This window comes from Ctenocephalides felis, unplaced genomic scaffold (genome assembly GCF_003426905.1).
Source record: "Ctenocephalides felis isolate EL2017-DRISC unplaced genomic scaffold, ASM342690v1 CF-g0.4_SCAFFOLD_01886, whole genome shotgun sequence".
NCBI classification, from domain to species: domain Eukaryota; kingdom Metazoa; phylum Arthropoda; class Insecta; order Siphonaptera; family Pulicidae; genus Ctenocephalides; species Ctenocephalides felis.
Window position 1 is genome coordinate 78,777,498 of NW_020538040.1, and position 27,165 is coordinate 78,804,662.

General features: G+C 27.8%; 1 protein-coding gene across 2 annotated transcripts in view; it reads right to left on the reverse strand.

Annotated features, from left to right (window-relative positions):
* The window catches only part of LOC113376589 (endocuticle structural glycoprotein SgAbd-2-like), a 71,292-nt gene that overhangs the window by 16,432 nt on the left and 27,695 nt on the right, over window positions 1–27,165 (reverse strand). Inside the window, exon 1 of one of the 2 annotated variants that reach the window (XM_026616560.1) lies at window positions 1,658–1,705. The exons of the other annotated variant lie outside the window; for it this stretch is intronic. Within the exon in view, the coding sequence (XP_026472345.1) occupies window positions 1,658–1,669 (12 nt within the window). The 5' untranslated portion in view covers window positions 1,670–1,705. Of the gene's footprint in view, window positions 1–1,657; window positions 1,706–27,165 lie in introns of those variants that run through there. 2 annotated transcript variants of the gene reach the window in all.

Here is a 27,165-nt window from a genome sequence, read left to right on the forward strand (position 1 = left end):
TTAAAAATATAGTAATGATATGATTTATAAATTTAAAGTTCATAGAACGTAAAGTTTTTTTTTCCGGAAAATGGAAAATAAAATATACATAAAATAATATATATCTTTATATTTATATTTAAATTTATATTTATATATATTATATAGGGAGAGTACGGACAAAATGACATAGTGTTTTGTTTTTTGAAGTTATTTATTATTTATTGCTATTATAACCATTCTTAATCGTTTCATCTTTAGTTCATTGATTACCAGTAAGATGGTATTTTAATTAAGTAGGAAATATAATAACATATTTATTAGAAAAAATGCAATGTATGTTCATATAGTACAGGCAAAATAACATAAAGGTTAAGGAAATACAGAAATGCTAATTTTTAAGAAAGTAGTTTACAAAAAAAAACGTTTCGTCCTCTTTAAGATATTAACACATGAAGCATGAACCCAAAGGGTAGAAGTCATACATCGTAACCAATCTTCGCCGGGCTCAGAACGGAAAAGAAAGGTTTTGCAACAAATGCAATGTTTGTTTACCGGTGGATCTTTCGGCCTGTTTTTAGCAATTATTTCTAGCAAAATTAGAGTAGCCAATCACCTTTGATAGGTTTTAATTTTTTTGGGTCCTGTAATACTTGCGAAATAGTACTTTATCATTTTGCCCATCGTATAAGTATGTCATTTTGTCCGAAATTGAACAAAAATGAATAATTCACCAAAAATCAGCTAAACACCTGATTATTGCAGTAAAATTGACCGGAATCATTAGCACTGGCATAAGTTAATTGATTTTAATTGAAAAATTGAAAAAAAAAAACATGAGTGAAACACCCACAAAATAAACTTTAGTAGGTGCGAAAGACGTATGAACTGATTACTGCGACAAGAGTGTGACAATGACGATCAACATCTGACAGGGTTGTTATTATAGCTTTTTTGATGTTATATAGTTAGGGAAACGTTAATAAAACTAGCCAATTTTTAAGTAAGTGGCTAACAATCATTAACTATATTAATAAAAACACAAACTCATAATATATATATATATATATATATATATATATATGTATATATATATATATATGTATATATATATATATATATATGTATGTATTATCATGCATGAATATAATATACCACTATCGATTCTTCGAAGTGGCATACAAAAAATATAAAATTAAATGGATGATAATGAATAAGTTTAATAGTTAGTGGCATGTGTAAATTTTAATGTATATATGGTAATATAAGTGTTTGTATGTGTTATGTTTGTAAAGAGGATAGAGAAAGAGAAGATGGTACATGGGTGTGTGGGTAACCACTACCGTAATTCTTCGCACAGTCGATCTTCACACAAATCTTTTGTATTAAAAACACATGTATAGAGTTGCAAATTAAAACTTTCACTTCGCGAGCTTGATTTTGTTTCAACTTTTAAATGTCAGTGGAACACGTTGTGCTTAAAAATAGGAACATTGAGGAAATAGCTTTTGTGTTTGAAAGGTCAACTTTTTGAAATAAGCACAGTATTTATTTACGAACGCAAAAACTGATATCGAACTCATTACTACACATGTTTTTAATTCAAGAAGATAATTATGTAAGTGCACCACTAAATATCTACCCTGTTAATATTGTATTGAATTTTTTTATTTCTTACCGTCTTAATCATTGTGCTGATAATGAAATATGTCCGTTAAAATATTTAAAATAAAATTTTATTCGCAAACACGATAAATCTTCATTAGTTTTCGACGTATTGTCGTTTAGAAGTGACACGTTTGCCAAGCTTCACGTTCACTTTTATAGCGCCTCCTTTCCAATCCATTGCGTAATGGCATCTATCCACTTTGCTGAAACGAGATGTAAAATTTGTTTTGTGCATCTGTCCATTTCTTTCGTTGTTCTCTACCTTTATACCATCAACCTGTGTATTACTTAAATATAATTCATTACATAATTTTTATTGTTATTTTGATTTGTACTTACTATTATTGCGTCGGAGGAAACAAATCATATTACACATTATCGATGATCATCTCTATTAGGGGTATACGAGTATTGCCACACTCGTCATTAGAGTTACGAAGACAATCGTGAACGCATCTTTCGTATTTCTCATATATATATATATATATATATATATATATATATATATAAATATATACATAGATGTAAGGGTGGTCATTAATATGGATATTTTGAATTTTTTGCTCTAAAAGCCTCAAATGCCTCCAAAACGATAAAAAAAATTCTCTGAAAGTTTTAGCTTTAAGATCGTCCGCACTTCAACCAAAGTTTCTTATGAAAATAATATGCGTAAAATTCCATTTGTTTTTTCAGAATTTTATAACTTAGCGACAATTTTTTTTTGCCGATCGAAATATTATAATTTTTTAGACAATATGCTGGGTGTAAATGCATTTAAAGAGTTTATTTCCTAAGAGAAATCTCTTTTTTTTTGACATTTTATTTTAGATCGTATGGCCATTTTTTTTTCAATCTTCGAGTAGGAGATTCCTCACTTAATTCTTTTAAATATTTGTTTGAGTGACCTGGTAATTTTTCGTGGTATTTATTGGTTCTTTTAGCGACAAGTGTATTAAAATTTTGAGAATAACATTGTATTTGCATATTTTGATCATAAATACAAAATTTACAACAAAATTTGATATATTTTATAAAATAGAATATATAAGAACTAAGATCTCAGGATCAACCAATTTGAATGATTCCGAAAACATTGGATTTGGGTTAATGGGAAGTCGTACTGATTAGTTTTTGAAAAAGGCAGATCTAGCGATTTCGGAGATACGGGACAAAAAGCGCCAAGAATAGCAAGTCAGTTTTTGAGAGAACAGACCGTCCGAATTGTTTTATTTTTAAAAAAGATTTCACATTACGGTACAGAAAGCTCAAGCAATTTGCCTTAAGGCACCATGCCATATGCATCACTATATGTATATTTATAAAAATAGTTATTCTTGAATAAATAACATTTATAACGCAAGGAGTCATATTATCCTAAATTAATCTACACGTAATGATAATATATTTTGCATATCATTTACTATCATTTTTTGTAAGATATTTAATTTACAATACAATACATTGCATTGATAATCTGTCAATTTAAAGATAACTTACTATGTAATAATTTAATTTATATTCATCGGCAAAAATAATAAATGATGTGAAACAACTAAAGAAATATATTCAAAAGTACCAGATTAGGTTAATAAGGGTTGCTTGCTCGACAGTGAGAAAGTTTTGGTGAAACTACTTCATATATAATTTCAAAAAAATCACTAAAAAAAATATATATAGAGTAGAGCGGGGCTTAATGGTCCGCGTGTAAAAAGGTCCACCACCGATATCTCAAAAACAAGTAAGTTAAGGATTTTTTTAAACAACAATATTTGAAAGTACAAGGAAAAAAGTGTATGAAAAGCCATCACCTTGATCCTTAAGACGTCGCTATCGGGTGATAAACGGCAATGTTTAGAAATCCATAACAAAAGTATTTTCTTTCGTTGGTCTTTTGGCTGTGAGCACTGTTATTTAGTTTACGAGACCTTAATTTTATGTTTAAGTATTCGTTATTTAATTGTTTTCTAAGATGTATTGTTAATTTTAAGTTAGATTCAACAGTTTTTTCAATTCAATTAAAAATACTAATTTTATAACAAATAAAATAAATTAATAGTTATTCCAACTCCATTGATAAATATTTCAAATATAAAAATTTCAGATCAATGTTATATATAGTGTAGTTATCTCTGTAAAAATGTACCCATAAAATTTATATTTTGCATTGGTTGAAAAATATACTATAGCTATTATTTTGCAAAATCTCTTTTAAATTAAAAATAAGATACTGGACCCATTGCCCCCTCCTGGCCATCCCATTTTAACCCGACTGTGGGGTGAAAAGAATAGGTGACTGAAAATAGGCAAAAATACATTTCTAAAATAATTTATTAGCTAGAAGTTTTACTGAGCATAGTCAGATAATTTCTGATTTCATACGTATTATTTGTTATAATTTGATATAATAATTAGTTTGGCTTTCACAATATAATTGCGCAAAGTCATATTAGGGCGGGTCAATTTATAGGGGACGGTAAAAATAGCTTAGGCATATATGATTTTCGGATTCTAGGGATTAAAATAAAAAACATTGCTCAAGATTATATACCTCTAAAATGAATTCTGATGTCCTGTGGATCGATTCAAAGAATTGAATTTTGAAAAATACCGTTTTGACCAATTAAGACTGCCGTAGACCACATACGTATCATATATATATGTAGCATAATAAATTAAAAATTATTATTATTTATTATAATATTTAACCAGATAGATATGATAATAATAAAAAATAATTCTGACGGGGTTCTTTATCAATAATAACAATCACAAATTCAAAAAAGGGTTTCTTTATCAATAATAACAAAATTAATTAGTATGTATAATTATGAAATGGATTTTTAGCAAATGTAGAGTAAAATTATATAATAGGATAAATGATGTCAAATCGAAAGCCAATAAAAAACTGCCTAAATCATTATTTATCTTTCAGTTCATTATTTCATTTTATTCAATAGTTTTTTTCTTCATTAAACAATGTCTTTAATTAAATTTGTGTGTGTTTTTTCCCGGATTGAATTTGGTAACGTGCTGAATGATAACAGACATATAGTGTCGAAACGTACATAATAAATAGTTAATTATTCATTGCATTTTATTTTGACTATTTATATATATATATATATATATAAATGTGTGTGTGTGTCTTTTATATCAGTGTATGATAATTTGATTGCAATTGATTATCGTTCTTAATTTTTTTCTCAGAAAACTGACAAAACGATTTGTAATATTCATTGCATGACTTCTACACACAACTTTTCTTCTTCACATCGATAAACTCGTTGCTCTTATATGACGAAATTAAAGGTTTTGGCGTTTTTGTTTGTAAATGTCAATCCAGAGAATATAAATTAAGATACAAATTTGCATTTACGACATGAACTCTTCTTATTATCTGAGATGTAAGAAAAAAAAGTAATAAATTGAAGTAGCCGATAGGAAACTTTAAATTTACCTAATTTAAGTAATTAAACTAATTGGTACTTTTGAGCGGTTAAAATTTGCGAAAAAAATTAATTGGGATTTATAATTATAAATCCAAATTTTTATTGATATCTTAAATGACAACATTTTTTGGCATGTGTTGGACGTTTAATAGGACAAATCTTTTTTTGAGTATGGAAATCTGAACACCTCTTTTATGATTAAAAAAAAAACACAGCATTAGTGGTTTAAGCATTTTCGCACAAAAAGCGAATGAAACATAAAAGTTCACTACATGACATATAACACTGCCAATAATTTTGCAAATTATTAATGTACATAATTCTCATTTTTGCGGTTTTGCAACTTCATATTTTCGTAGTCGACATAAATTTATTTCTATAATTGCGTTTCAAGATGCGACTGCGAAATTGTCGTATATAATATACACAAATATATAATTCATAAAATATATATATATATATATATATATATATATCGAATATTTTTATCTATATATAATTCACAAAAATTTGAGAAATTTTTATCACTTTTATTGAAATCCAAGCGTTAATTCTTTCTGCAAATATTTTCACGTAACCGAAAAATAAACAAACGCATTGAAAATAGTGGAAGTCATATAATGAACAAACATTAATGTATTATATATATATATATATATATATATAAATATATATATATATATATATATATATATATATATAAATAGGGGAGCTAAAAGCTGGTTTTAACAGTTTTTTCTAATTAATAGATCTTGAGATCCACTGATTATATTTCTACGAAATAAAGATGGATAGTTGCTGTAACTATTCCTCTACCTAATCAAGCAAAAATAATTCTAAAACTGTTATTCATTAATTCACAATTAAATGTTTTCTAGAAAAAGTGCGATGCTGCAACTTACTCCGTGCTAGTTGTAATGTCTACTTTCTACTAAGTCTAGTAGTAACAACAAAAAATGCAATAATACCCCGGACAATTTATTCCTTACTTATTTTTAAGAAAATTGACTTGTTTCTGAGTATTTCTTTTCACAAATCAGCGCTTAATTAATACAAATAAAATATAAAGTCTCCTTTGATATAATTTTTCATCCCTAAACTACAATTAATATCATAATACAAATAAAAGGTATAGTGTCTCCTGTAACACATTTCACAAATTATACGTTCCATTCAATCGGCTTCACTTGAATCTATAAATAATTCTTGAATGCTACAACAAGCCCAAAGATTTTGTTTCAACTAACCCCAGGTGTGATCTTTTTACATTGATCAAGATAACTATTTATACAATTTAGCAATCACAAAAATTGTTACACATGATTAAAGATTAATGAATTTGGAACAAAAGATATATAAATTTTAATATGAATCGGTAATGATAACGCAAAACAAAATTTTATAATAGATGTCAATTTTATATTACCAGTCAAAAATGACGGACCTGCACAGTTCTGTTTATTGCGTCGGCTGCGGACAATATTATGCAGGTTCAGTGGGCGTCCATTAATCACGTGATCAATTTTTTAGGAATTTTTTGACCCGCGCTCCCCCTTGATGATATGTCGTGATATTTAGAATTACTTCCCTCCCCCACCGAGAATTACGTGTATTTTTAGTTACGTACAATTTTCCAAATTTACAAAAAAAAAACGTAAAATTGGTGGTTTTTTTTTTGAAAACCTAGATGAAAAATAAATACACGTGATATCTTACTAGACTCCTTCCTCCCCCACGTGATTTTTTGTGACTTTTTGTCAAACCCCCCTGCCCCTAAAAGCCTCACTTGATTAATAGACGCCCCCTTACTTGCCCAATCGAGTTAAAAATTTATTTTAATATCGTTAACATTCTTATTGAAAAACATTTGTTACTAGTTACCCCTGTTACAGATAGCCCCTAGCTCCCCCATATATAAACGACAGTTTTGTTTGCTGACAAACAACACTGTTTTAACCAGAAACATTTTTCGCAATGGCATTATAATTAAATTTAATAGATTCAAATATTAATTCAGAGTCATGTTGATAATATAACAGTAATAATAAATGTAAATTTTGTATCAATAATTAATCATTTATTAAAACTCGCGGTGATCAGACGTTGATGGATTTGACAGTAAAAATATTGAATTATAGATTATTTAAACATCATCTTCATTTTTGTAATAACTCTTCAAATAGTCTGCTAATATTAACAAATATAATGACACATTTTGCGGTTGAAGCTTAAATTTTACCGAAAGCTTAAATTTGATAATACACCAAAAATTTCTCTTCAAACAAAATTCTAATATGTTTTGAAACCATCTTATATATAATTATAATACTTATATATAAAATATTTCAATATATATAAAAAATAACCACCATTTATGGGGTGCAGCAAAAAGAAACAATACCCAACTAGGTGCAAGGTGCAAGTGGCATTTTACCTCAGAGCAAGTTGCATGAACATTCCTATATGTGTAATAATTAAGGTGGCCGGGACAGTCCCGAGTTTTTGTAAAAGCAATATTTGGTCCGGATACAGATATGTTGTCCTAGATTGATCCGGGTTTTCGAAAAGTATAGGATTAAATTGTATCTTCGCAAATACTTGATAATAAAATTACAACAATCCATCAAATATATGAAAACGATATACACAACGAGTATAACAATACGTTATGATTGAGAAAATTACCAAAAGTTTTAAAGACGGGTCAAATAGACTCTAACATTAGTAATTTCGAATTTTCATTTTCAATTTTACGAAAATTGGCAAAATTTAAGACTTACATACTTTTTGACTGCCTGGCACAAGTTCTAATTTTTACTAAGTTGATTATTTACAAAATTTTATACAACGCTTGAAAGCTTGTTGCTTAAAATCAGTAATTATTAAAAAAAAATTCATTAAAAAACGATTTTTCTCGTTTCCTTAAATAATATTTGCTATTTCAAATCATATTTATTATTTGTAATAAATCGGATTTTTATGGCAAAAATATAAACTTCTTCTTGAGGAAGTTAATAATTCAGAGATTCTAGAACATATTTATTCATTCGTTAGAAGACCCACTCCTTATCGAGGGTAGTGTCTTTATATATTTATTAACTTCCTGTGAGGTAAATTATTGTAATCGTCAAAAAATCGAAAGTGAAATTTTTTGCTTATCTTCACGTTTCAGGGTTTCTGAACATTTTAGTATACCTCAGAAAAAATAGATGTGTGTATGTATGTGTGTGCGTGCGCGTGTGTGTATGTATGTGTGGACACAATTTTTTGTCGACGTTTTCGGGTACAGCTCGGGTACCGCTCAACCGATTTGAATAATTTAAAAAGCAATAATTCCTATTGATAAGGAGATGTGCTCATTAGTTTTTGGGAAAGGTCGGTCCAGCCGTTTCCGAGATACGAAGCAAAGAGTGAAATCCAAAAATCACTCATATACTTAAAATGAATAATTTCAACCCTGCAATTCAATTTATATAGTTCTTAGAAATGTGAGATAAGTTTCTTCATTCTAACTCCGCCTGATCCATCAGTTTATTTATTTTTATGTAGACATATATATAAAAGTCATTGTTCAATTTATAAGCTCTTATATTTTGTCTATAAAATACGAATAATGAAAGTAACAACATTTATAATAATCTATTTAAAAGCATTTTATATTGTAGCTGAATGTACTTATTGTATAGTTTTCCATATAAAATAAAAAAAATATTTCTCGAATATTTCATTTTGGTATTGAAAGTTTCAGCAATTTGCCTTAAGGCACGATGCCATGCACCACTAGTTTATTTATATCAAATCCCATCGGCTGAGTGCAGTAATTTTAGTAACACAGTTTTAATATTAATAGATATATTATATTGGTAAAATATAATATAATCCAAAAGAATCTGTATCACTTTTAGTATTCCTATATTAATCTTTTTGAATTTCAGTGTGAAAACACTGGATGTACAGATGGCATTCTAAAAGTCACCATAATTGGGATATTAATCAATTATTAATTGCTTTCACTATCTATAAAGCACATTTACACTTCACGAATATATAAAAATACAAAATATATAATCAAGATGTTCAATTATCAACAAACCACATATAGCTTTTCATGACATAGATGTTTGTTTGCTAAACAGAAAAGGTAGATTTTTTATATAATGCATTAATAACATGACGGTATTGCATTGGTTAAACAAACATTTGATAATAAAGGTAAGTATAACCTTTATTGTCATATATAAATGTTTTGCTAATTTTAATATTGTTGTTATTTTAAACAGCGTGTCATTCGACTGAAAATTCCTAAAAGTCTGATAATAAAAATGAGTATCGTGTGTCGCATTTTTCGCATTATGTTCTCACCTTAGACAATTGTGAACTCGATACGTGATACTTGGGAACTCCTTCTGGGATTGAAAATGCTAAACATATTCAATTTCGTAACAGAACAGAACAAATGTTAAAAGTAATCGGAAGCGTGTCATAGACAAATTATCGTTAATGCAGCATGGAGAGAGCTGAAGAGTGAAGACGAGACACGCCAATAGCATTGTTTTGATAATAGCCATTAGTAAATATACTGAATTTAACTTTTAGTATAGTTAAATAATTTTCTAATGAAATGGTATTTCGTTTTCAAAACTTGTCGAAGATATTTGAAAAACAAATTATTCATGCATAAAGTCACAAGAACTAGCTAGCGGTGCATCGTGCCTTGAGGCAAATTGCTGAAACTTCCCGTACCACAATTAAATATTCGAGGAATGAAAATAATCAATAATTGTTTTAAATAATTTCAAATATATTATTTATTATAAATACATACTGTAAGTCTATAAGTGCTTATTAAATTGGGCGACGAGCATATTCAACAAACAACTCATATGTATTAAATTGTATTTGGTTGCGGGAACCTTTACATAATTTTAAGTTTTTACAAAATAAGGTTCGTTACATATCAGTATATTTAAGAAGTTTGATCAATTTTTTTAAAATTAGAATTAATTTTTTTTATAAGTTTGAAATTTTCTCAAAGTTTTGAAAATTTTTTAGAAGTTTGAAATTCTTTGGAATTTTTGGAAAAAATCATTTTTTTAAATTTTTTGAGAATTTAGAAATTTTTGTAAATATTTGATTTTTTTTTAAATATTCAAAATATTCTCAAATCATTTTTCTTTTAAATTGATATTTTTTAAAATTTCTCAAAAATTAAAATTTTTTTTGACAAGTATGAAAAATTTCGAAAATTTGATTTTTTGAAACTTTTGATTTTTTTTAAAATATTTTCAGAATTACGAATTTTTTTGTAATAGCTATTTTTGCACACCGCCTACACAAGCAAAAGGTTTCTTGAATTAATCTAATCGGATAATCCGTTCTCTCACCCTCCATTCGCGTTCCATTCTTCCAAAACGGCTCGAAACGTGTCTTTTTCAATCATACAAATCGGTTATTCTATAATGTCGAAAATGTCGATGACATTTGTTGGAACTATATAAATGAACTTCAAAATTAAAAATCTTGGTACGGAACCCAAAAAATTGACACAAAATGTGTACACATTATTGAAATCTCTATAAAATATCTAATAATTTGATATGCATATGTCTAATGAACATTTGGATAGCACTTTTTTTAACTTGAGAGTCCATAACCGCTAGGCCTGCCTTCGCAAAAATTTGCCAGTTGTTAATGCCGTCAATAGAAATAAAAACTTTTGAATTATTCAAATCGGACGCTCTCTCAAAAATTGAATTACCATTTTTGGCTCTTTTTGAAATTTTTGAAAATATTTGACTTTTTTTAAAATGTTGAAATGCATTTAAGTTGTTTGATCTATAGTATCGAAAATGTCGAGAAAAATTTAGTTTGAACTAGAGATGGGTAACTCACTCTGGAATTATCACTCAGATACAACTCTTGTCTCGGAGTGATTCCTAGCGGGTTGAATCAGAGATATTGTCATATACGACTTCCCTAAACTGCTAACTTTTACTTATTATATTACTTACAATTTTCACTTATATTAGTATATCATTAATAACTTATTCACAATTTGAGATTTGTATACTTATTGAAATGAATAAAATAGTAATTTCTTATAATAAAATGAACAAAAATGTTTTAAACGTAAGTAAACAATTTTCAAATACTTAATAAATCCTTAGACATATGAACATAATAGAACACATTTGTGTCGAGTATTAGATTTCTAAGTTGTCGGAGTCGTTGTTAAGCAGATATAACTCCTCTCTAAATCGGAGTCAAATCCTAACCAATCCGGTTTCGGATATGAGAAGCCAATTTCCAGTTTGAACTATATAAGTAAACTCAAAATATTATAAATCTTGGTACAGAATCCAAAAAAATGGAAAAAAAATTTGTACTTATTATTAAAATCACTATAAAATATCTAAGAATATGATGTTCATATGTCTAATGATAATTTTTGACCGCCAAATGGCTCTTTTTAACTTCCCGTAGGGCAAGTTATAGTAATCGCAAAAAAATCGAAAATGAAAATTTTTATATATCTTTACGTTTCAAAGGTTTCTGAACATTTTGGCATACCTTAGAAAAAATGGATGTATGTGTGTGTGTGCGTGTGTGTGTGTATGTGTGTGTGTATGTGTGTGTATGTATGTACGTGTGTGTATGTATGTGCGGATACAAATTTTCGTCGACGATTTCGGGAACACGGATCAACCGATTTGAATAATTCAAAAAACATTCGATTCGTATTGATAAGGAGACGTGCTGATTAGTTTTTGGCGCAGGCAGGTCTAGCCGTTCCGAAGATACGGGGCAAAAAGTGCCGAAAACGGTAACTCAGTTTTTAAGAGAACGGAGCGTCCGATTTAAATAATTCAAAAAACATTTCACTTGTATTGACAAGATGAAGAATCGATCAAATTTTCATAAAGGTAGGTCTAGCGGTTTCGGAGATATGGAGGAAAAAGTAAAAAAATGAGCCATTTGGCGGTCAAAAATGATCATTAGACATATGCACATCAAATTATCAGATATTTTATAGAGATTTTAACAATAAGTATACATTTTGTTAACATTCCTATGGGTTCCGTACCAATGCTTATGCGTTAGACAGCGACGCGGCGCTTACGCGATTTATATTTTGTCCCTATGCAGTTAAATCAGTACGATTGCTTTGAAAAAAAGTTCAGATCTTCCACAATATGTCAAAATAAAGAAAAAAAAATTTTTTTCAAAAAAAAAAAAATTAAAAAAAAATTATTTTTTTCTAAAAAAATTTTTTTTTTCAAAAAAAAGTAATTTTTGGTCCATATATATAGTTTCTCAAAAATATTATTTTTTCAAAGTACATTTTTTTCAAAAACGTTAATCGTTTTTAAAAAATTAATAATATTTGGTACGGGAAGTTCCAGCAATTTGCCTTAAGGCACGATGCCTTAATTGCCTTAAGACAGAATTCCACTTACAGCTAGTTTCATTTTTTTCTGGATCTACGAAACCGCTGGACCAGACTTAGCCAAAATTTCATCAATTCTTAATTCCATGAATACAAAATTTTGTTGAATCATTTAAATCGGTTTTCTCAAAAACTGAACTGCCATTTTCGGCACTTTTTACCCCGCATTTTTAAAACAGTTCACCTTTGCGAAAAAACAGCGCGTCCCTCCATCAACAGAAATCAAATGTTTTTTTAATCATTCAAATCGGTTAATCTGTGTTTTCAAAATCGTCGACGAATAATTGTATCCGCACACCATATACACATATTTATCAGAAATTCAAATGTTCAGAAACCTTCGAAACATGAAAATATGCAAAAATTTTCATTTTCGATTTTTGGACGATTACTATAACTTACCCTACGGAAAGTTAATAATCAATATAAGTGTTTAAATGAATAAAGTATAAGCATCAACGTTTGCCATTATTTGTCCATCAGTCTTAATAAAGTTCTCATTTAAAGTTGTAGTCTTATCACCGAATGTCCATTTTTTTCACTCTCTATCATGCTCCGGATATCCAAATTGCAAAATAATTAAAGCAATTTTTTTCATAAATCTTTAAATTTTAAATAAACCTTCCCGTTATGAACCGTATAAATGTGCTAAAAGTTATTATTAATAATAATAGATAAATATGTACAATACATGGTGTATACTCTGTTTTGGAAAATTTGTCTAAAAAGATTACTCAGAATATATAAAGAAAACCACATGTTTTGCAAATTTTAATATATTATTTCTAAAATGTTTGTAAAGATTTTAAAATAAGTGATTTGCATTCAGCTCGCCCAAATCAAAAGTATAACTAATTAGATTAATTTCACACATTGCGCTCCATTACCTTATTATAAAAACATGTCTGATGCGAAAGAAATTTGTAATCGATTTATTGAATTCGATTCATGTAATTTTTTTTAGAATGTTTCATTAAGATATGAAATAAAGGTGTAGGGCCTGAGGGTTCAAATTGAGAAATTAATGAATAAAAGAAAATTTCATAAGTGCCACCAAATGTTGATCACCTCGCATTTCGTATAGCGACTTCACATTCAATTAGACAGAAAATTTGATGCAGTCGGCCTCTAAATTAATATATGCATTTGTAAATTATAATCTAAATGTTTTCTAAATATAAATTTCGCTCACAAGTAATCTCGAATTGATTGATAGCGATGCTAATTCTTCTAATGACCAAAGAAATTTATAATCCTATATTATAAGCGTTTACGAGTTATTTTGTTTTATCACGTCGTTAACTGAAATCATCACCACATTTCATTTGTATATGACCGTGACGAGTTTATTTTCTATATATTTAAAATTATTAATGCATTATAATATGCAGTAATTCAGTATAAACAATTGATTTCAAAGTACCCAAACTTTATGTTTAACGTCTCTTGGAATTTTTTTTCGATGCATCATATTAAATTATATTTGATTCATATGAAATGCTTTTGAAAGGATTCATAATTTAGTTGAAACCAATGATTTGTTGCTCTATTTATAGCACACTTTTCAAAAAAAATAAAATATAGAATATAAAATAAAATAATAAAATATAGAATTATGACTTCCTAAGGCTTTTTATGTAATAAAATAAATAAAAGTTACAAACATATTCTGATTTTCTCATTTCAATTTCTTATTAGAATATCAAATTAACATTAACAATAATTACAGGTAAGAAACTATTGCTGGTTTATCATAAAAATACAAATATTAATGAAATGTAAAAATTAATTAATAAAGTTGTTTTTGTATTTATAGTTTGATTTTCAAGACTGCATTATTATTCACTAAATCACCGAGTTTAAAATAGACTCATTTCTAGTTTTCATTCATTTTCCAAAATTGAAGAATTGTAGCTGAAACAATTCGCAATGATGATAAGCTCCTTTACATAATAAGCAATTTGTCAATTTATTGTTAATCATTTAAAAAAAACACGAAAAACCGGTACATGCTTTATTTTACGCATATCATCGATTAACTCTATGAAACAAGAATTTTAGAATAGTAATATATAGTTGTTTACCCAACTTTATCATTTTGCTAATAAAATAAGTAATCCATCTACAATCAAAATATATCACAAATCTTCTAATCATTTGATTGAAGTAAATTATAAAAAAAATAGATATATAAATGAAATGCGCAAAGGTTTGAAATTGGAAGCACAATTTCACGATTTTTATAACGACTATAAAATTTCATCTTAAATTTATTTACACATTATCAGGATTAAGATATCAGTGGTGGACCTTTTTACCCGCGGCCCTTTAAACCTCGCTCTACCCTATATAATAGAAAACATGCTAATAGTAAGTTTATTATAATAGTAAAATTATAACGGTGCAAAGTTTCAAATTTGTTTTGTTACTACAATCTAATTTTATTTGTTACTACAAATAATATTTTTAGATACAGGAATTTTCCGCGTGAACCTCATTATTATTTACAGGATTTTATATAATTAGCAAGAATCATTTTAGTTCGTATATGACAATGATTAAAAAACAATTCTATTGTTTGTCTCACGAGGAAACACTATTTTAAATTATAATAAAAATGTTTTAAATATTCTTATATACTAATATTAAAGGAATATACTTTAACTTTGTTTATTTATTACCCAAATAAATAGTTACTATACAATAGGTAAAATCGATTATACTAATTATATAATAAAAATTATTGACTTTTTGATAGACTCATAATAAATTAATTAATCACTAATTAATATATTCGGTTATGAATAACAATATACTAATGTATATTACATTAGTGTATTGTTATTCATTAAACGATTATATTAATTATTGATTAATTAATTTATTATGAATAATAATATGCAGCAATCAGTGAATGCTCTGTTGAAAATAATTAATAAAAACAAATTTTTATTATAGATAATAGAAATTATTTAAACATACTTGAGTGCAAATTCTAATAAAATATACACCAGAATTTTGTATTAATTACATTATTCAGTTGAGTGCAATTAAGAGAATAGGCATTTCAATAAATAAAATCGATTATATTAATTAATAATTAATTTATTATCTATGAACAATTATATGCAGAAATCATATATATGTTGAAAATAATTAGAAAAATAAAAAATAGTAATTAATAAAAACAAAATTATGTTTAAATGACTAGTGATGTATGGCATCGTGCCTTTAGACAAATTGCTGGAAATCTCCCCACCCCAATGAAATATTTGAGGAATATTAAATGCTTTCAAATAGATTAATATAAATAATGTAACTTTCATTATTTTTATTTTATAAAAAATAAATAAACAAAACTTAATCGAATTTAATATGAAGAATATCGTCTAATATTTGTAATTGTAAGTATTATATAAACTGAATTGCAAAGTTAAAATTATTTATTTGAAGTATATAAGTGATGTTTAGAGCTTTAGCTGGAATTAGAATTAAAATTCCAATTATTTTTCGATATTCAAAAAAAAAAATAATAATAATAATAAACTAAAAAAAAATCTTTCCCCAAAAGCAGAAAGTTCTTTAAATAATTCAAATCGGATGCTTAGTTTCCTTGAAAACTGCCCTTTTTTGCACATTTAGCTCTATATCTCTAAAATAGCTAGACCTGTCTTTGCCAAAATCATCTCTTCTCCTCATCATTACGAATCGAATGTTTTTGGGCCATTCAAGTCGTTCAATCCGTTCTCTTAAAAACTGACATTTTTAGTACTTTTTGCTCCATATATCCGAACCTGTCTTCGTCAAAAACTGATCAGCACGTCTCATCATCAATAGGAATCGAATGTTTTTTGAACCATCCAAATCGGTCAATTCGTACATCCAAAATTGTCGACAAAAAATTGTATCCACACATACATACACACACATCCATTTTTTCTGAGGTATGCCAAAATGTTCAGAAACCTCTGACACGTGATTATATGCAAAAATTTTCATTTTAAATTTTTGGTCCATTACTATAACTTACCCTACGGGAAGTTAATAATAGAAATTATTCAAACATTCTTAACTGCAAATATTAAGAAAACATACATTAGAATTTTGAATTATTCATATTAATCATTTAGTTAAATAAGTAGAAATTGTTATGACATCAATTGAGAGTATGCATTAACATTTTGCATTGATAACATTTTTATTTCGATATATTAATCGATATATTATATCGATTATATTAACTGGTAATTCATTAATTGTGTATGAATAATAAATTTTAGAAATCAATAAACGTTTTGTTCCAAATAATTGAAAAAGTAATAATATTGATAATAAAATATTTGTTTCATTTAAAAGTGATTTATTACGATTGTATGTAACACATTCAATTTAAAATCCTCGAATGACATAACATATATCGATTTTAAATATGTGTACTAATTATAAATTTAAAAAAAGACAGATAAAAAAAGGTCCACGATGATCGCGTTCCATTCAGCGGCACTTTGTCCCAAGTTAACTTTGAAAATCACTCGAATTAGCACTCACACTTTCGATTTCTATTCGATTCAGCGCATAAAATATTCATTTATTCATAAAATATTTTTGATACGTCAAATAAACTAAATGTCGATTTTGTTAAATGAAGATGTATTTGTGTTTTCGTAAGAAATGTATTACAGCATTCCAAAGTATTTTTTTTCCAACGAATAATCGAATGTGTGCGTGAGCGCGTGCAAATCTTGAATTGGATATTTTTAACTTTATCTATTTATTATGCATATTTATTACTCACGTTACAACTGTCAGCACTATTCTTGTTTGGCAAATTATATCAAATGACCGCAAAGTGAGAAACAAACTCGTTTAATAATTGCAGGTTTTAAATGCTGTAAACCGGATAATATAATTCGCTTTGTTAAATTTACAATTGACTTATACAATTGCTGATTTACTTCATTAACGCACCTTCAGAATTTGTTATTGAATTGAAAGCACAGTAGGACTATGCAATGACACAATTCTTACACAAATAAAATATTGATATGTTATTTTAACTTCCCGTAGGGTAAGTTATAGTAATCACAAAGAAATCGATCGGTTTCTGAACATTTTGGCATACCTTTGAAAAATTATATTCAATAATTTCAATTATTCAAAAAACATTCAATTTGTATCAATAAGGAGACGCGCTGATTAGTTTTCGGCAAAGGCACGTCTAGCGGTTTTGAATATACGGGGCAAAAAGTGCCAAAAACGGTAACTCAGTTTTTAATAATTCAAAAAAAAATTTACTTGTATTGACAAGATGAACAACTGATTAAATTTTTCGGAAGGCAGGTACAGCGGTTTCGGAGATCTAGTAAAAAATGCCATTTGGCGGTCAAAAATGATCATTAGACATAGACACATTAAATTATCAGATATTTTATGGAAATTTCAATAATACGTATAAATTTTGTTTACATTTCTATGGGTTCCGTAACATCGTTTGTTCGTTAGACGGCGAAGCGGTGCTTACGCGCTTCGATATTTCGTTTCTAGGCAGCTAAAACAGTACGATTGCTTTGAAAAAAAGTTCAAAATTTCCAAAATATTTCAAAATAAAAAAAAGTCTTTATTTTAATCTAAAATTTCTCAAAAATCTAGTTTTTTCAAATTCAAAAAAAAAAAACTTTTTTTAAAAAATTAATTTTTGGTACGGAAAGTTTCACCAATTTTCCTTAAGGCTTGATGCTATGCAGCATTAGTCTGATGTCCCGTGCATTCACCCAACGATTGGGTCAAATTTTAAAAAATCCTGTTTTGGCTCATTTAGAACGCCTCAATAATGTCCAAATGTATGACCGATCCCCAGTAACTTTGGAAGGCCGATCAACCCATGCCCATGGTTCAACCCCTGGTACTAAATCTATTAAAACAGGTACTAAATCTATTAAAACATACAGAATTTGCTTGTGGTTTTATACCACTCAAACAACAATCGAGTCAAAAGAAGCGGTCGCTTTCTCATCTCACAGGCAATTTTATTGTTTTTTAGGTTTCAAGTGCAAACAGCTCAAGCGCATAATATATTTAATAGTAATGGGTCAATTCATAATAAAGAATATGCGTTCCGAAAATTACACGAACGCATTTAATCTGGTTCTTATCGGTTCGACCTTGGGCTAGCAGCAACTAGTCCCGGGTTCGCTGGTTCGAATCCCGCTACCGCCAAAGCCCGACATCAGGCAACTTTGATCTCAAATATAGTCTCAAGTGAAAATCGCCTCTCGTAGGTATAGTCGCATATATATAATAAAAATGTCAGCAAATACTTCGAGTATAGTTAATTGGTCAAAATTGGATTGGACAACCACTGGGTTGCCATCCATTCAAACATCCATATAATAAATTCAAAACAATTACTGAATGTCCGAAGTGTGACAGATTGTAATTAAAAAATGTTTAAAAAAAAACTGGTTCTTACATAGCCCATAATTCAATACTTATGCATTAAGTTGCAAAATTTTTTAGTGATTTCAATGGTTGGGTAGAGCGGTGGTTAAAGGCCCGCATAATAATAATAATGTAATATACAACATATATTTTCTATTTATGATTAAAATAAGCAAATACAATGTTACTCTCAGAATTTTGATTGACTTGTCGCTAAATTATGAAATTCTAAAAAACAAATGAATTTTGCTTATGTTATTTCCATAAGAAACTTTGGTTGTAGTACGAATTATCTTAAAGTTAATATTAATAGCTAAAAGTTTAAGAGATTTTTATCATTTTGGAAGCATTTGATCCATTGGGAGCAAAAAAATTGAAAATATCCATATAAAGGATCACACTAATTTATATGTGTATATTTGTATGGGGTGTTATAAAAAAGCGTTCGTTCAAAAAAGAGATACATGCATTGCATACTTGCTATTTATTAAAAAAAATATTTTTCCTAATATATGAATGTCATAATTATTAATATTATGACATTCTACAATAATATCATGTTTAAAATATGTATCAAAATGAAAATATGTTTCTGTATTATTTTGATAAATATTACCTACAAAATACCGCCTGATAACTTTAAAATAGCACGTACAGATAAAATATATAAAACAGCATATATCTAGGCGCACTTTATTTTAGTAATTCACAAGAAAATACAGTAGAAAATACCACTTTTCTATTAATAAAAAAACGTCTTTTTCACTATCCTTTATTTTCATGGAAACGATTTCATTTCACAAGTAATATAATTGTAAGTTTGTATTTCTTTTCCTTTTTTCCATGCGAATAATGTACGGTTTTTAATAATTTTGAGAAATGATTTATTTGGTTATTTATTTTAAGTTCATTTTAATTGAATTAATTGCATTTTGATATTTTTTATGATCTACAGAACAGCAAATATTGAATATGAATATCATTGGTATTGAATATGAATATCATCATTCGATACCCAAAAAATATTATATTTTATTAAGTATTCAGTATATTCAAATTTATAATTTTTGTTTATCATACTATTATGTTTATAACTTCCCGCCGGTAAGTTATAGTAATGGGCCAAAAATCGAAAATAAAAATGTTTGCATATCTTTAATTTTTAGAGGTTTCTGAACATTTTGGCATACCTCAGAATAAATTGATGTGTGTGTATTTATGTGTGGATACAATTTTTCGACGTTTTCAGGAGTATCGCTTAACCAATTTGAATTATTGAAAAAGCAATCGATTCCTACTACTGGGGGTTAGTGCTGATTAGTTGTTGGCAAAGACAGGTCCAGTCGTTTCGAAGATACAGAGCTAAATGTGTAAAAAAATGGCAGTTTTTGAGAGAACAAAGCATCCGATTTTAATGATTCAAAAAACTTTTAGCATGTGTTGAGGAAATAAATGTTTTTGGGAAAAGCAAAAAATTTTTTTTTCTTTATTTCAAAATTTAAAAAAAAAAAAAATACGAAAGCTAGCTAAAATACTTATAATAAATAATTTTAACCTTGCAAAGTTTATATAATGCTTAGAATTATTGGACGATGAGCTTCTTCATTTTAACTCCCTTTCGTAAGGAATAATTAAGTTTTATTTATTTATTTTTCATGTAAACATAATCGTCAAACTTATAAGCTCTTATATTTTGTCTATAAAATACGAATAATATAAGTTACACTATTTATAATAATATATTCGAAAACATTTAATATAATCCTATTATTTTATTACAGTACGGAAAGTTCCAGCAATATGTGATTGTAAATGCAATTGTAACTAGCTGTAAGTGGAATTCTGTCTTAAGGCAATTAAGGCATCGTGCCTTAAAGCAAATTGCTGGAACTTCCCGTACCAAAAATTATTATTTTTTTAAAAACGATTAACATTTTTGAAAAAAATTTACTTCGAAAAAATAATAATAATAATTTTTGACAAACAATTAGACAAAAAATTACTTTTTTTAAAAAAATTTTTTTTTTTTAATTTTTTTTTTTTGAAAAAAAATGTTTTTTTTATTTCGACATATTTTGAAAGATCTAAACTTTTTTTGAAAGCAATCGTACTGCTTTAACTGCATAAAGACGAAATATCAAACCGCGTCGACGTCTAACGCGTAAACATTGGTACGGAACCCATAGGAATGTAAACCAAAATTTTACTTATTGTTAAAATCTCTATAAAATATCTGATAATTTGATGTGCATATGTCTAATGATCATTTTTGACCGCCAAATGGCATTTTTTTACTTTTTTCATTAGATCTCCAAAACCGCTGGACCTGCCTTTATAAAAATTTGATCGGTTCTTCACCTTGTCAATACCAGTAAAATGTTTTTTGAATTATTAAAATCGGACGCTCCGTTCTCTTAAAAACTAAGTTACAGTTTTCGGCATTTTTTGCCCCGTATCTTCGGAACGGCTGAACCTGACTTTGCCAAAAACTAATCAGCACGTCTCCTTATCAATACGAATCGAATGTTTTTTGAATTATTCAAATCGGTTGATCGGTGTTCCCGAAATCGTCGACGAAAATTTGTATCCGCACATGCATACACACACGCACATACACACACACACACACACACACATATACATCCATTTTTTCTAAGGTATGCCAAAATATTCAGAAACCTTTGAAACGTCGAGAAATGCAAAAATTTTCATTTTCGATTTTTTTGCGATTACTATAACTTGCCTTACGGGAAGTTAATAATCATTTTGTTATATTTTTATTTTTTACTACAAAAGTAAAAAGTAAAATACGCTATTCAAAAAAAAATAATTGGCTCGTTCGAAATAATGTGTTTTAACAGATTGAATTGATCAAATCTACTATTTATGACTTGTCTTGGGTTAAACATTTTGAAGTTTTTTTTTAAAACTAAATTATTGCATTTTCCAAACAATTCAAATTTTTTGTCTTTATATTGTGCTTTACATTTAGTTATCTAAACTGCGTCACCAAATAGTGCAAATCTTGAAACAAACGCTAACATAATATGTCCTCCAGGGACGACATCCCTACACAAAGTATGTCATGTGGATGTCGTCCAAGAAAAGGGTTAATTAAAGTTGTCACATAAAAGGTAATCAATTCGTACCATGTTAATATAATATCATCATTTCTTATACGATTTTCCACTGCAATATACCATTGATCGCCATGAGTCAGATTGAAATGGTTAGCTTAAGTAATTGAGACCGCAGTTTACCTTACGGTATAAAAAATCTAAATTAACTCGTCATTAGAAAGTATATAATATGTGACAATAAACAAAACGTTAATGACTAGATACATTTGGATGTGCATTTACATCCGACATATTTTGAAGTTACAAAACTTGCCGGATGTTATACCACCAGTACATCATTTTTTGTTAATCTGTTTACGAAATAATAAAATGTAATTTGTCTTAAATTTTTATATAAATATGTAAAACTATCATTGAATTAATTACTTCGAAATACGAAATATAAAACAGTACTTTTCATTAAAATTATACAATTATTTTAATTTTAATGTATTATATTATTTAGTTTTTTTTGTAAAGTTAGTAATGTATTAGTAATAGTAATTGTTAACATACTTCTGCACATAACTCTTATCATTTTGTCTTTATATATTATTATATAAATTCAATAAAAAAAATGGTGACGAGGATTCTATTATTAATATATTAAAGTAACAACTGAAACTAATCAAATACATTAGTCAGATAATATCTCACACTAGAGCAGAAAAATCTATCAAAATTATATTATTCATTGCTCTAACAGATATATCACAAATGACATAATATATAAATAAGAAAATTATATTTTTTAAATTGCGGCATGACAATTTGTCAAATGTATCGCAGTTACCATCATCTTCCCTACTCCAAAATATATCCTATAAATTGTTTTAATTCCATGTTACTAAATTATTTTAACAACAAATACAACTATATAATTTTTTTAATTTTTAAAGTATATACAAAATTTTAATGCTTTTGGTTCTGATCAAAGTTTTATACAAATAACTCATGTTTGCCAAAAGCAAATCTTTTAAGGATTTCAGATGATTCATGTAACTATTTTGAGAAGTTGCAATAACACTGTAAGTACCAACGCCGGTAAAATTGACCGTTTTCAAACTTTAACGATTACAATAACTTACCCTACGGAAAGTTAAAAAACTCTTTGCTTCTAGTTATTTTTTCTATTTTTCGAAAAAAATTGTTATGTGGCTTAACTACGGCAGCGCTTTTCCTTAATCGTGGCGGACGGATACATATACAGAGACATCGAAAATTATAAAAAAAAAATTATCATCGGCTTTTTAAAATAGCAGAGTATAGAGATTGATCATAAGTACTAAATCTCAGTAGACATAAATTATTTTTGAAAGACCGTTTCGGAATTACAGAACGAAGAGACTTGTATCGACTAAAAAATTTTAAAATTGATGAGAACAAAATAAAATATCTGAGTCGAACTTGTATCGACTAAAACTTTTCAACATGTTAATCGCCACGATAATATCAGAAAATGTATTAAGGAAACTGTATAAATTTTTTTTTTGCCAAAATTCCTCGATAAACACTATATTTTACGTCACACATATATGACTGACATGACCCTATTTTAAAACATTTTTTCTAGAAAGCCTAGAAATTTTCAGGGTTTGTTCCTGATAGGCCAAGCTTTCGAAACATACTGTAAACTAGTGGCGTGTATGGCATCGTGCCTTAAGGCAAATTGCTGGAACTTCCCGTACCATAATGAAATGTTCGAGGAATACTGAATGTTTTCAAATAGATTATTATTAATATTGTAACATTTTCTAATATTTATAAGAATTATATAAACTGAATTGCAAAGTTGGAATTATTTGTTCAAAGTATATTAGAAGTATAGTCAGAATTAAAAATAAAATCTGAATTATTTTCGATATACAAAATTTTTTTTTTTTTGAAAAAAGAAGTTGAAACCAAATTTTTTTTTTCCCCAAAATCAATTATTTTGTTAAGACAAGCAGAAAGTTCTTTGAATTATTTAAATCGGACGCTTAGTTCTTTCAAAAACTGCCATTTTTTGCACATTTAGCTCCGTATCTTCGAAATGGCTGGGCCTGTCTTCGCCAAAAACGAATAAACACTTCTCCCAATCATTACTAATTGAATGATTTTTAGATTTAGAAAAACTCGATTTCTATTTTCTGCACACTTTGCTATTTATCTCCGTAAAGGCTGGACCTGCCTTTGCCAAAAACTGATCAGCTTATCTCCCTATCAATAGGAATCGAATGTTTTTTGAACCCTTCAAATTGGTTGATCCGTGCGTCCGAAAACGTGACTAGAAATTTGTATCCATTCAAACATACACACACACACATCATTTTTTTCTGAGGTATGCCAAAATGTTCAGAAACCTTCAAAACGTCGAGATATGTAATGTAAAAATTTTCAATTATGATTTTCGGCCCATTACAATAACTTACCCTACAGGAAGTTAATATATCGTTTGCATCGGACATCTGTGATTGGTATGCCACAGATTGGCGCATTTAGAACTTTTTTGAGTCAGACATATGACTAACGCTGATATGGCGATTAACGTGTTAAAATTGATGAGAACAAGAATGAAATATCCGAATCGATCTTGTATATACTTCGGTTTTGTATTTAGAACTGCACCATTTTCCCTTAAATATACGGAGGTTAAATTCGTCAGCTATGGATCGAGTCCAGGATCAACAGAATCCTAAAGTAGTCTATAACCTGGACGTCTTGCGACATATCTGATTATTACAGAGTTGGTATCTATATATTTCGAATAAGTTCACTAATCATTATACAACGAGTGAACAGAAAACATTAAAAATAATAATTCATACATATGCAAGAACAATATAACAATTTTAATTAATTCATATTATGAGTGAAATAGCTAATGAAGCTTCCAACTAGGTCGAATATATCAGATTCGCCGTCTAGCACAATAAAAAGAGATAAAGTAATAGCATTCTGGTGTCTGCGCCATTAAATAGAGAGAAGCGGGGGTAAAAGGTGAATCCTGCGAACCGCCTGACCCGTCTATAAATGGCGCACACCCGACCAAACCGATGGCACTGTCAGGCTATAAGTGAAACTGGTCGAAAAAATAAAACAGTAGTGCTACACAAAATATTATTATTATTTTTGTTAACGACTAGTAGATTTAGTGCTTATTATAATTGGTGCTCTCAAACAACGACGAACATAAATCATGAGAATAGTCAGTATAAAATGTTATCATTATATTATTATTTATTAAAATCGAACTGAATATATGTATATATACATACATATATATATATATATATATATATATATTTTACGGTAAAAGTCCTATAGTCCGGCTTGCTCGGGACTGACCCCTGCGTCGAACTATCGGGCGATAATTATAAAAACAATTAAGTTAATAACTAAACTACCAAATCAGTAGTTAATACAAACAACAAAACTCATTGTACATTTATTATAATATATATTTACAATATTTTAAAATTCTCGACAAAAAACATGTTTAATTTAAAAAAAAAAGGTAGATTTCTATCCGTTTGACGGTTTCTAGTTTCTGATTGAGAGTTAGTGTTACGTGTTTTCGTTTCTCGAGCAATTGCACATGTTTGAAAAAATAACGAAATTTTCGAATAAATGCCGGATTATCGTGTAATCCGAATATGCATATATATATATATATATATATATATATATATATATATAAGGTGGTCCTTAATATGGACATTTTCGAATTACCTTGCTCCCAAGAGCTCAAATGCTTCCAAATTGATACAAAAAATCGTCAATAAATTTTGGCTCCTAACATGGTCTTTTAGATAGTGCGCAATTCAATCAAAGTTTTGTATGGAAATAATAATATTAAAAATGTTTTTTAGATATAACTTAGCAAACAAATGAATGAGTTTTACTCAAAATTCGACGCTCTACAAAACAAATTATAAAATACCTGTTTTGTAGTGAGTCGAATTTTCAATAAAAGATGACACGAATTGCCACTTTTAACTCATTTGTCGCCAAGTAAAAAACATTTTTTAAAATTTCAAAAATTTTTCCATGCTATTTCCATACGAAGCTTTGATTGAATTGCGCACTATCTAAAAGTTAATATTAAGAGCTAAAACTTTTAGAGATTTTTTTCATCAATTTGGAAGCATTTAAGCCCTTGGTAGCAATAAAATTCAAAAATGGCCATATTAAAAACCACCCATATATATATATATATATATATATATATATATATATATATATAGTATATAGTTCTTATAATTATATTAATTCATTTATTTTTATTTCATTAACCATGAGCACCCCAATTTTGAGACCTTTATTATATATTCTTCTACTATTTTTTATTTCATTACAAATATATAAAACACAAAATACCATAAGAGGAGCACGTCATTAAAATGCGCCCATTAATTATATGAAGCTCACATACTAAAATTTCAATCTAATACTAAAAAAAATTACCTGGAAATTAATAGATACCTTTACCAATTAGTAAAGGTACCGAAAAAAGAAACAAGAAAAATTTATTAAATTTTAATCGACAATAGTAATAAATATTTATTACATTTGTTCTAAAAATGTGCTTAATTACGTTAATGAGGAAGAGATATTTTTTTCGTATGCTTTATATTTCAAATTATGTATCACATTCGCATTTTATTATCAAAAATAATATTTATCATATTTCATTACGTTAAAGATTTTTTTAATCTAAGCACTATTGCTTCATTAAGAAATATTTTAAATGCGAGTGTTCGTAGTTTCAACAACTCAGAAACATTCTGCAAATATTTATAATTAACGAAGGATGTACATAAATTTGTGAGCAACAACTTGCCACATTGTGTTGTAAATGTAATCTTAAGATTACATCAATATTTTTTCATATATATTAAAGATGAGGAATTTGGTAACAAACGCTTTGTTTAAAGATTTTTTTCATTTGTAATGAGAGTGTGTTTAATAATCTGTAAAACATCTACAAACATATATTAAAATTGCATTTATATTATAAAATCTTATCTATATGATACATTTTATTAAATTATATAAATAATAATAAAAATCAAAATTCAAAAAA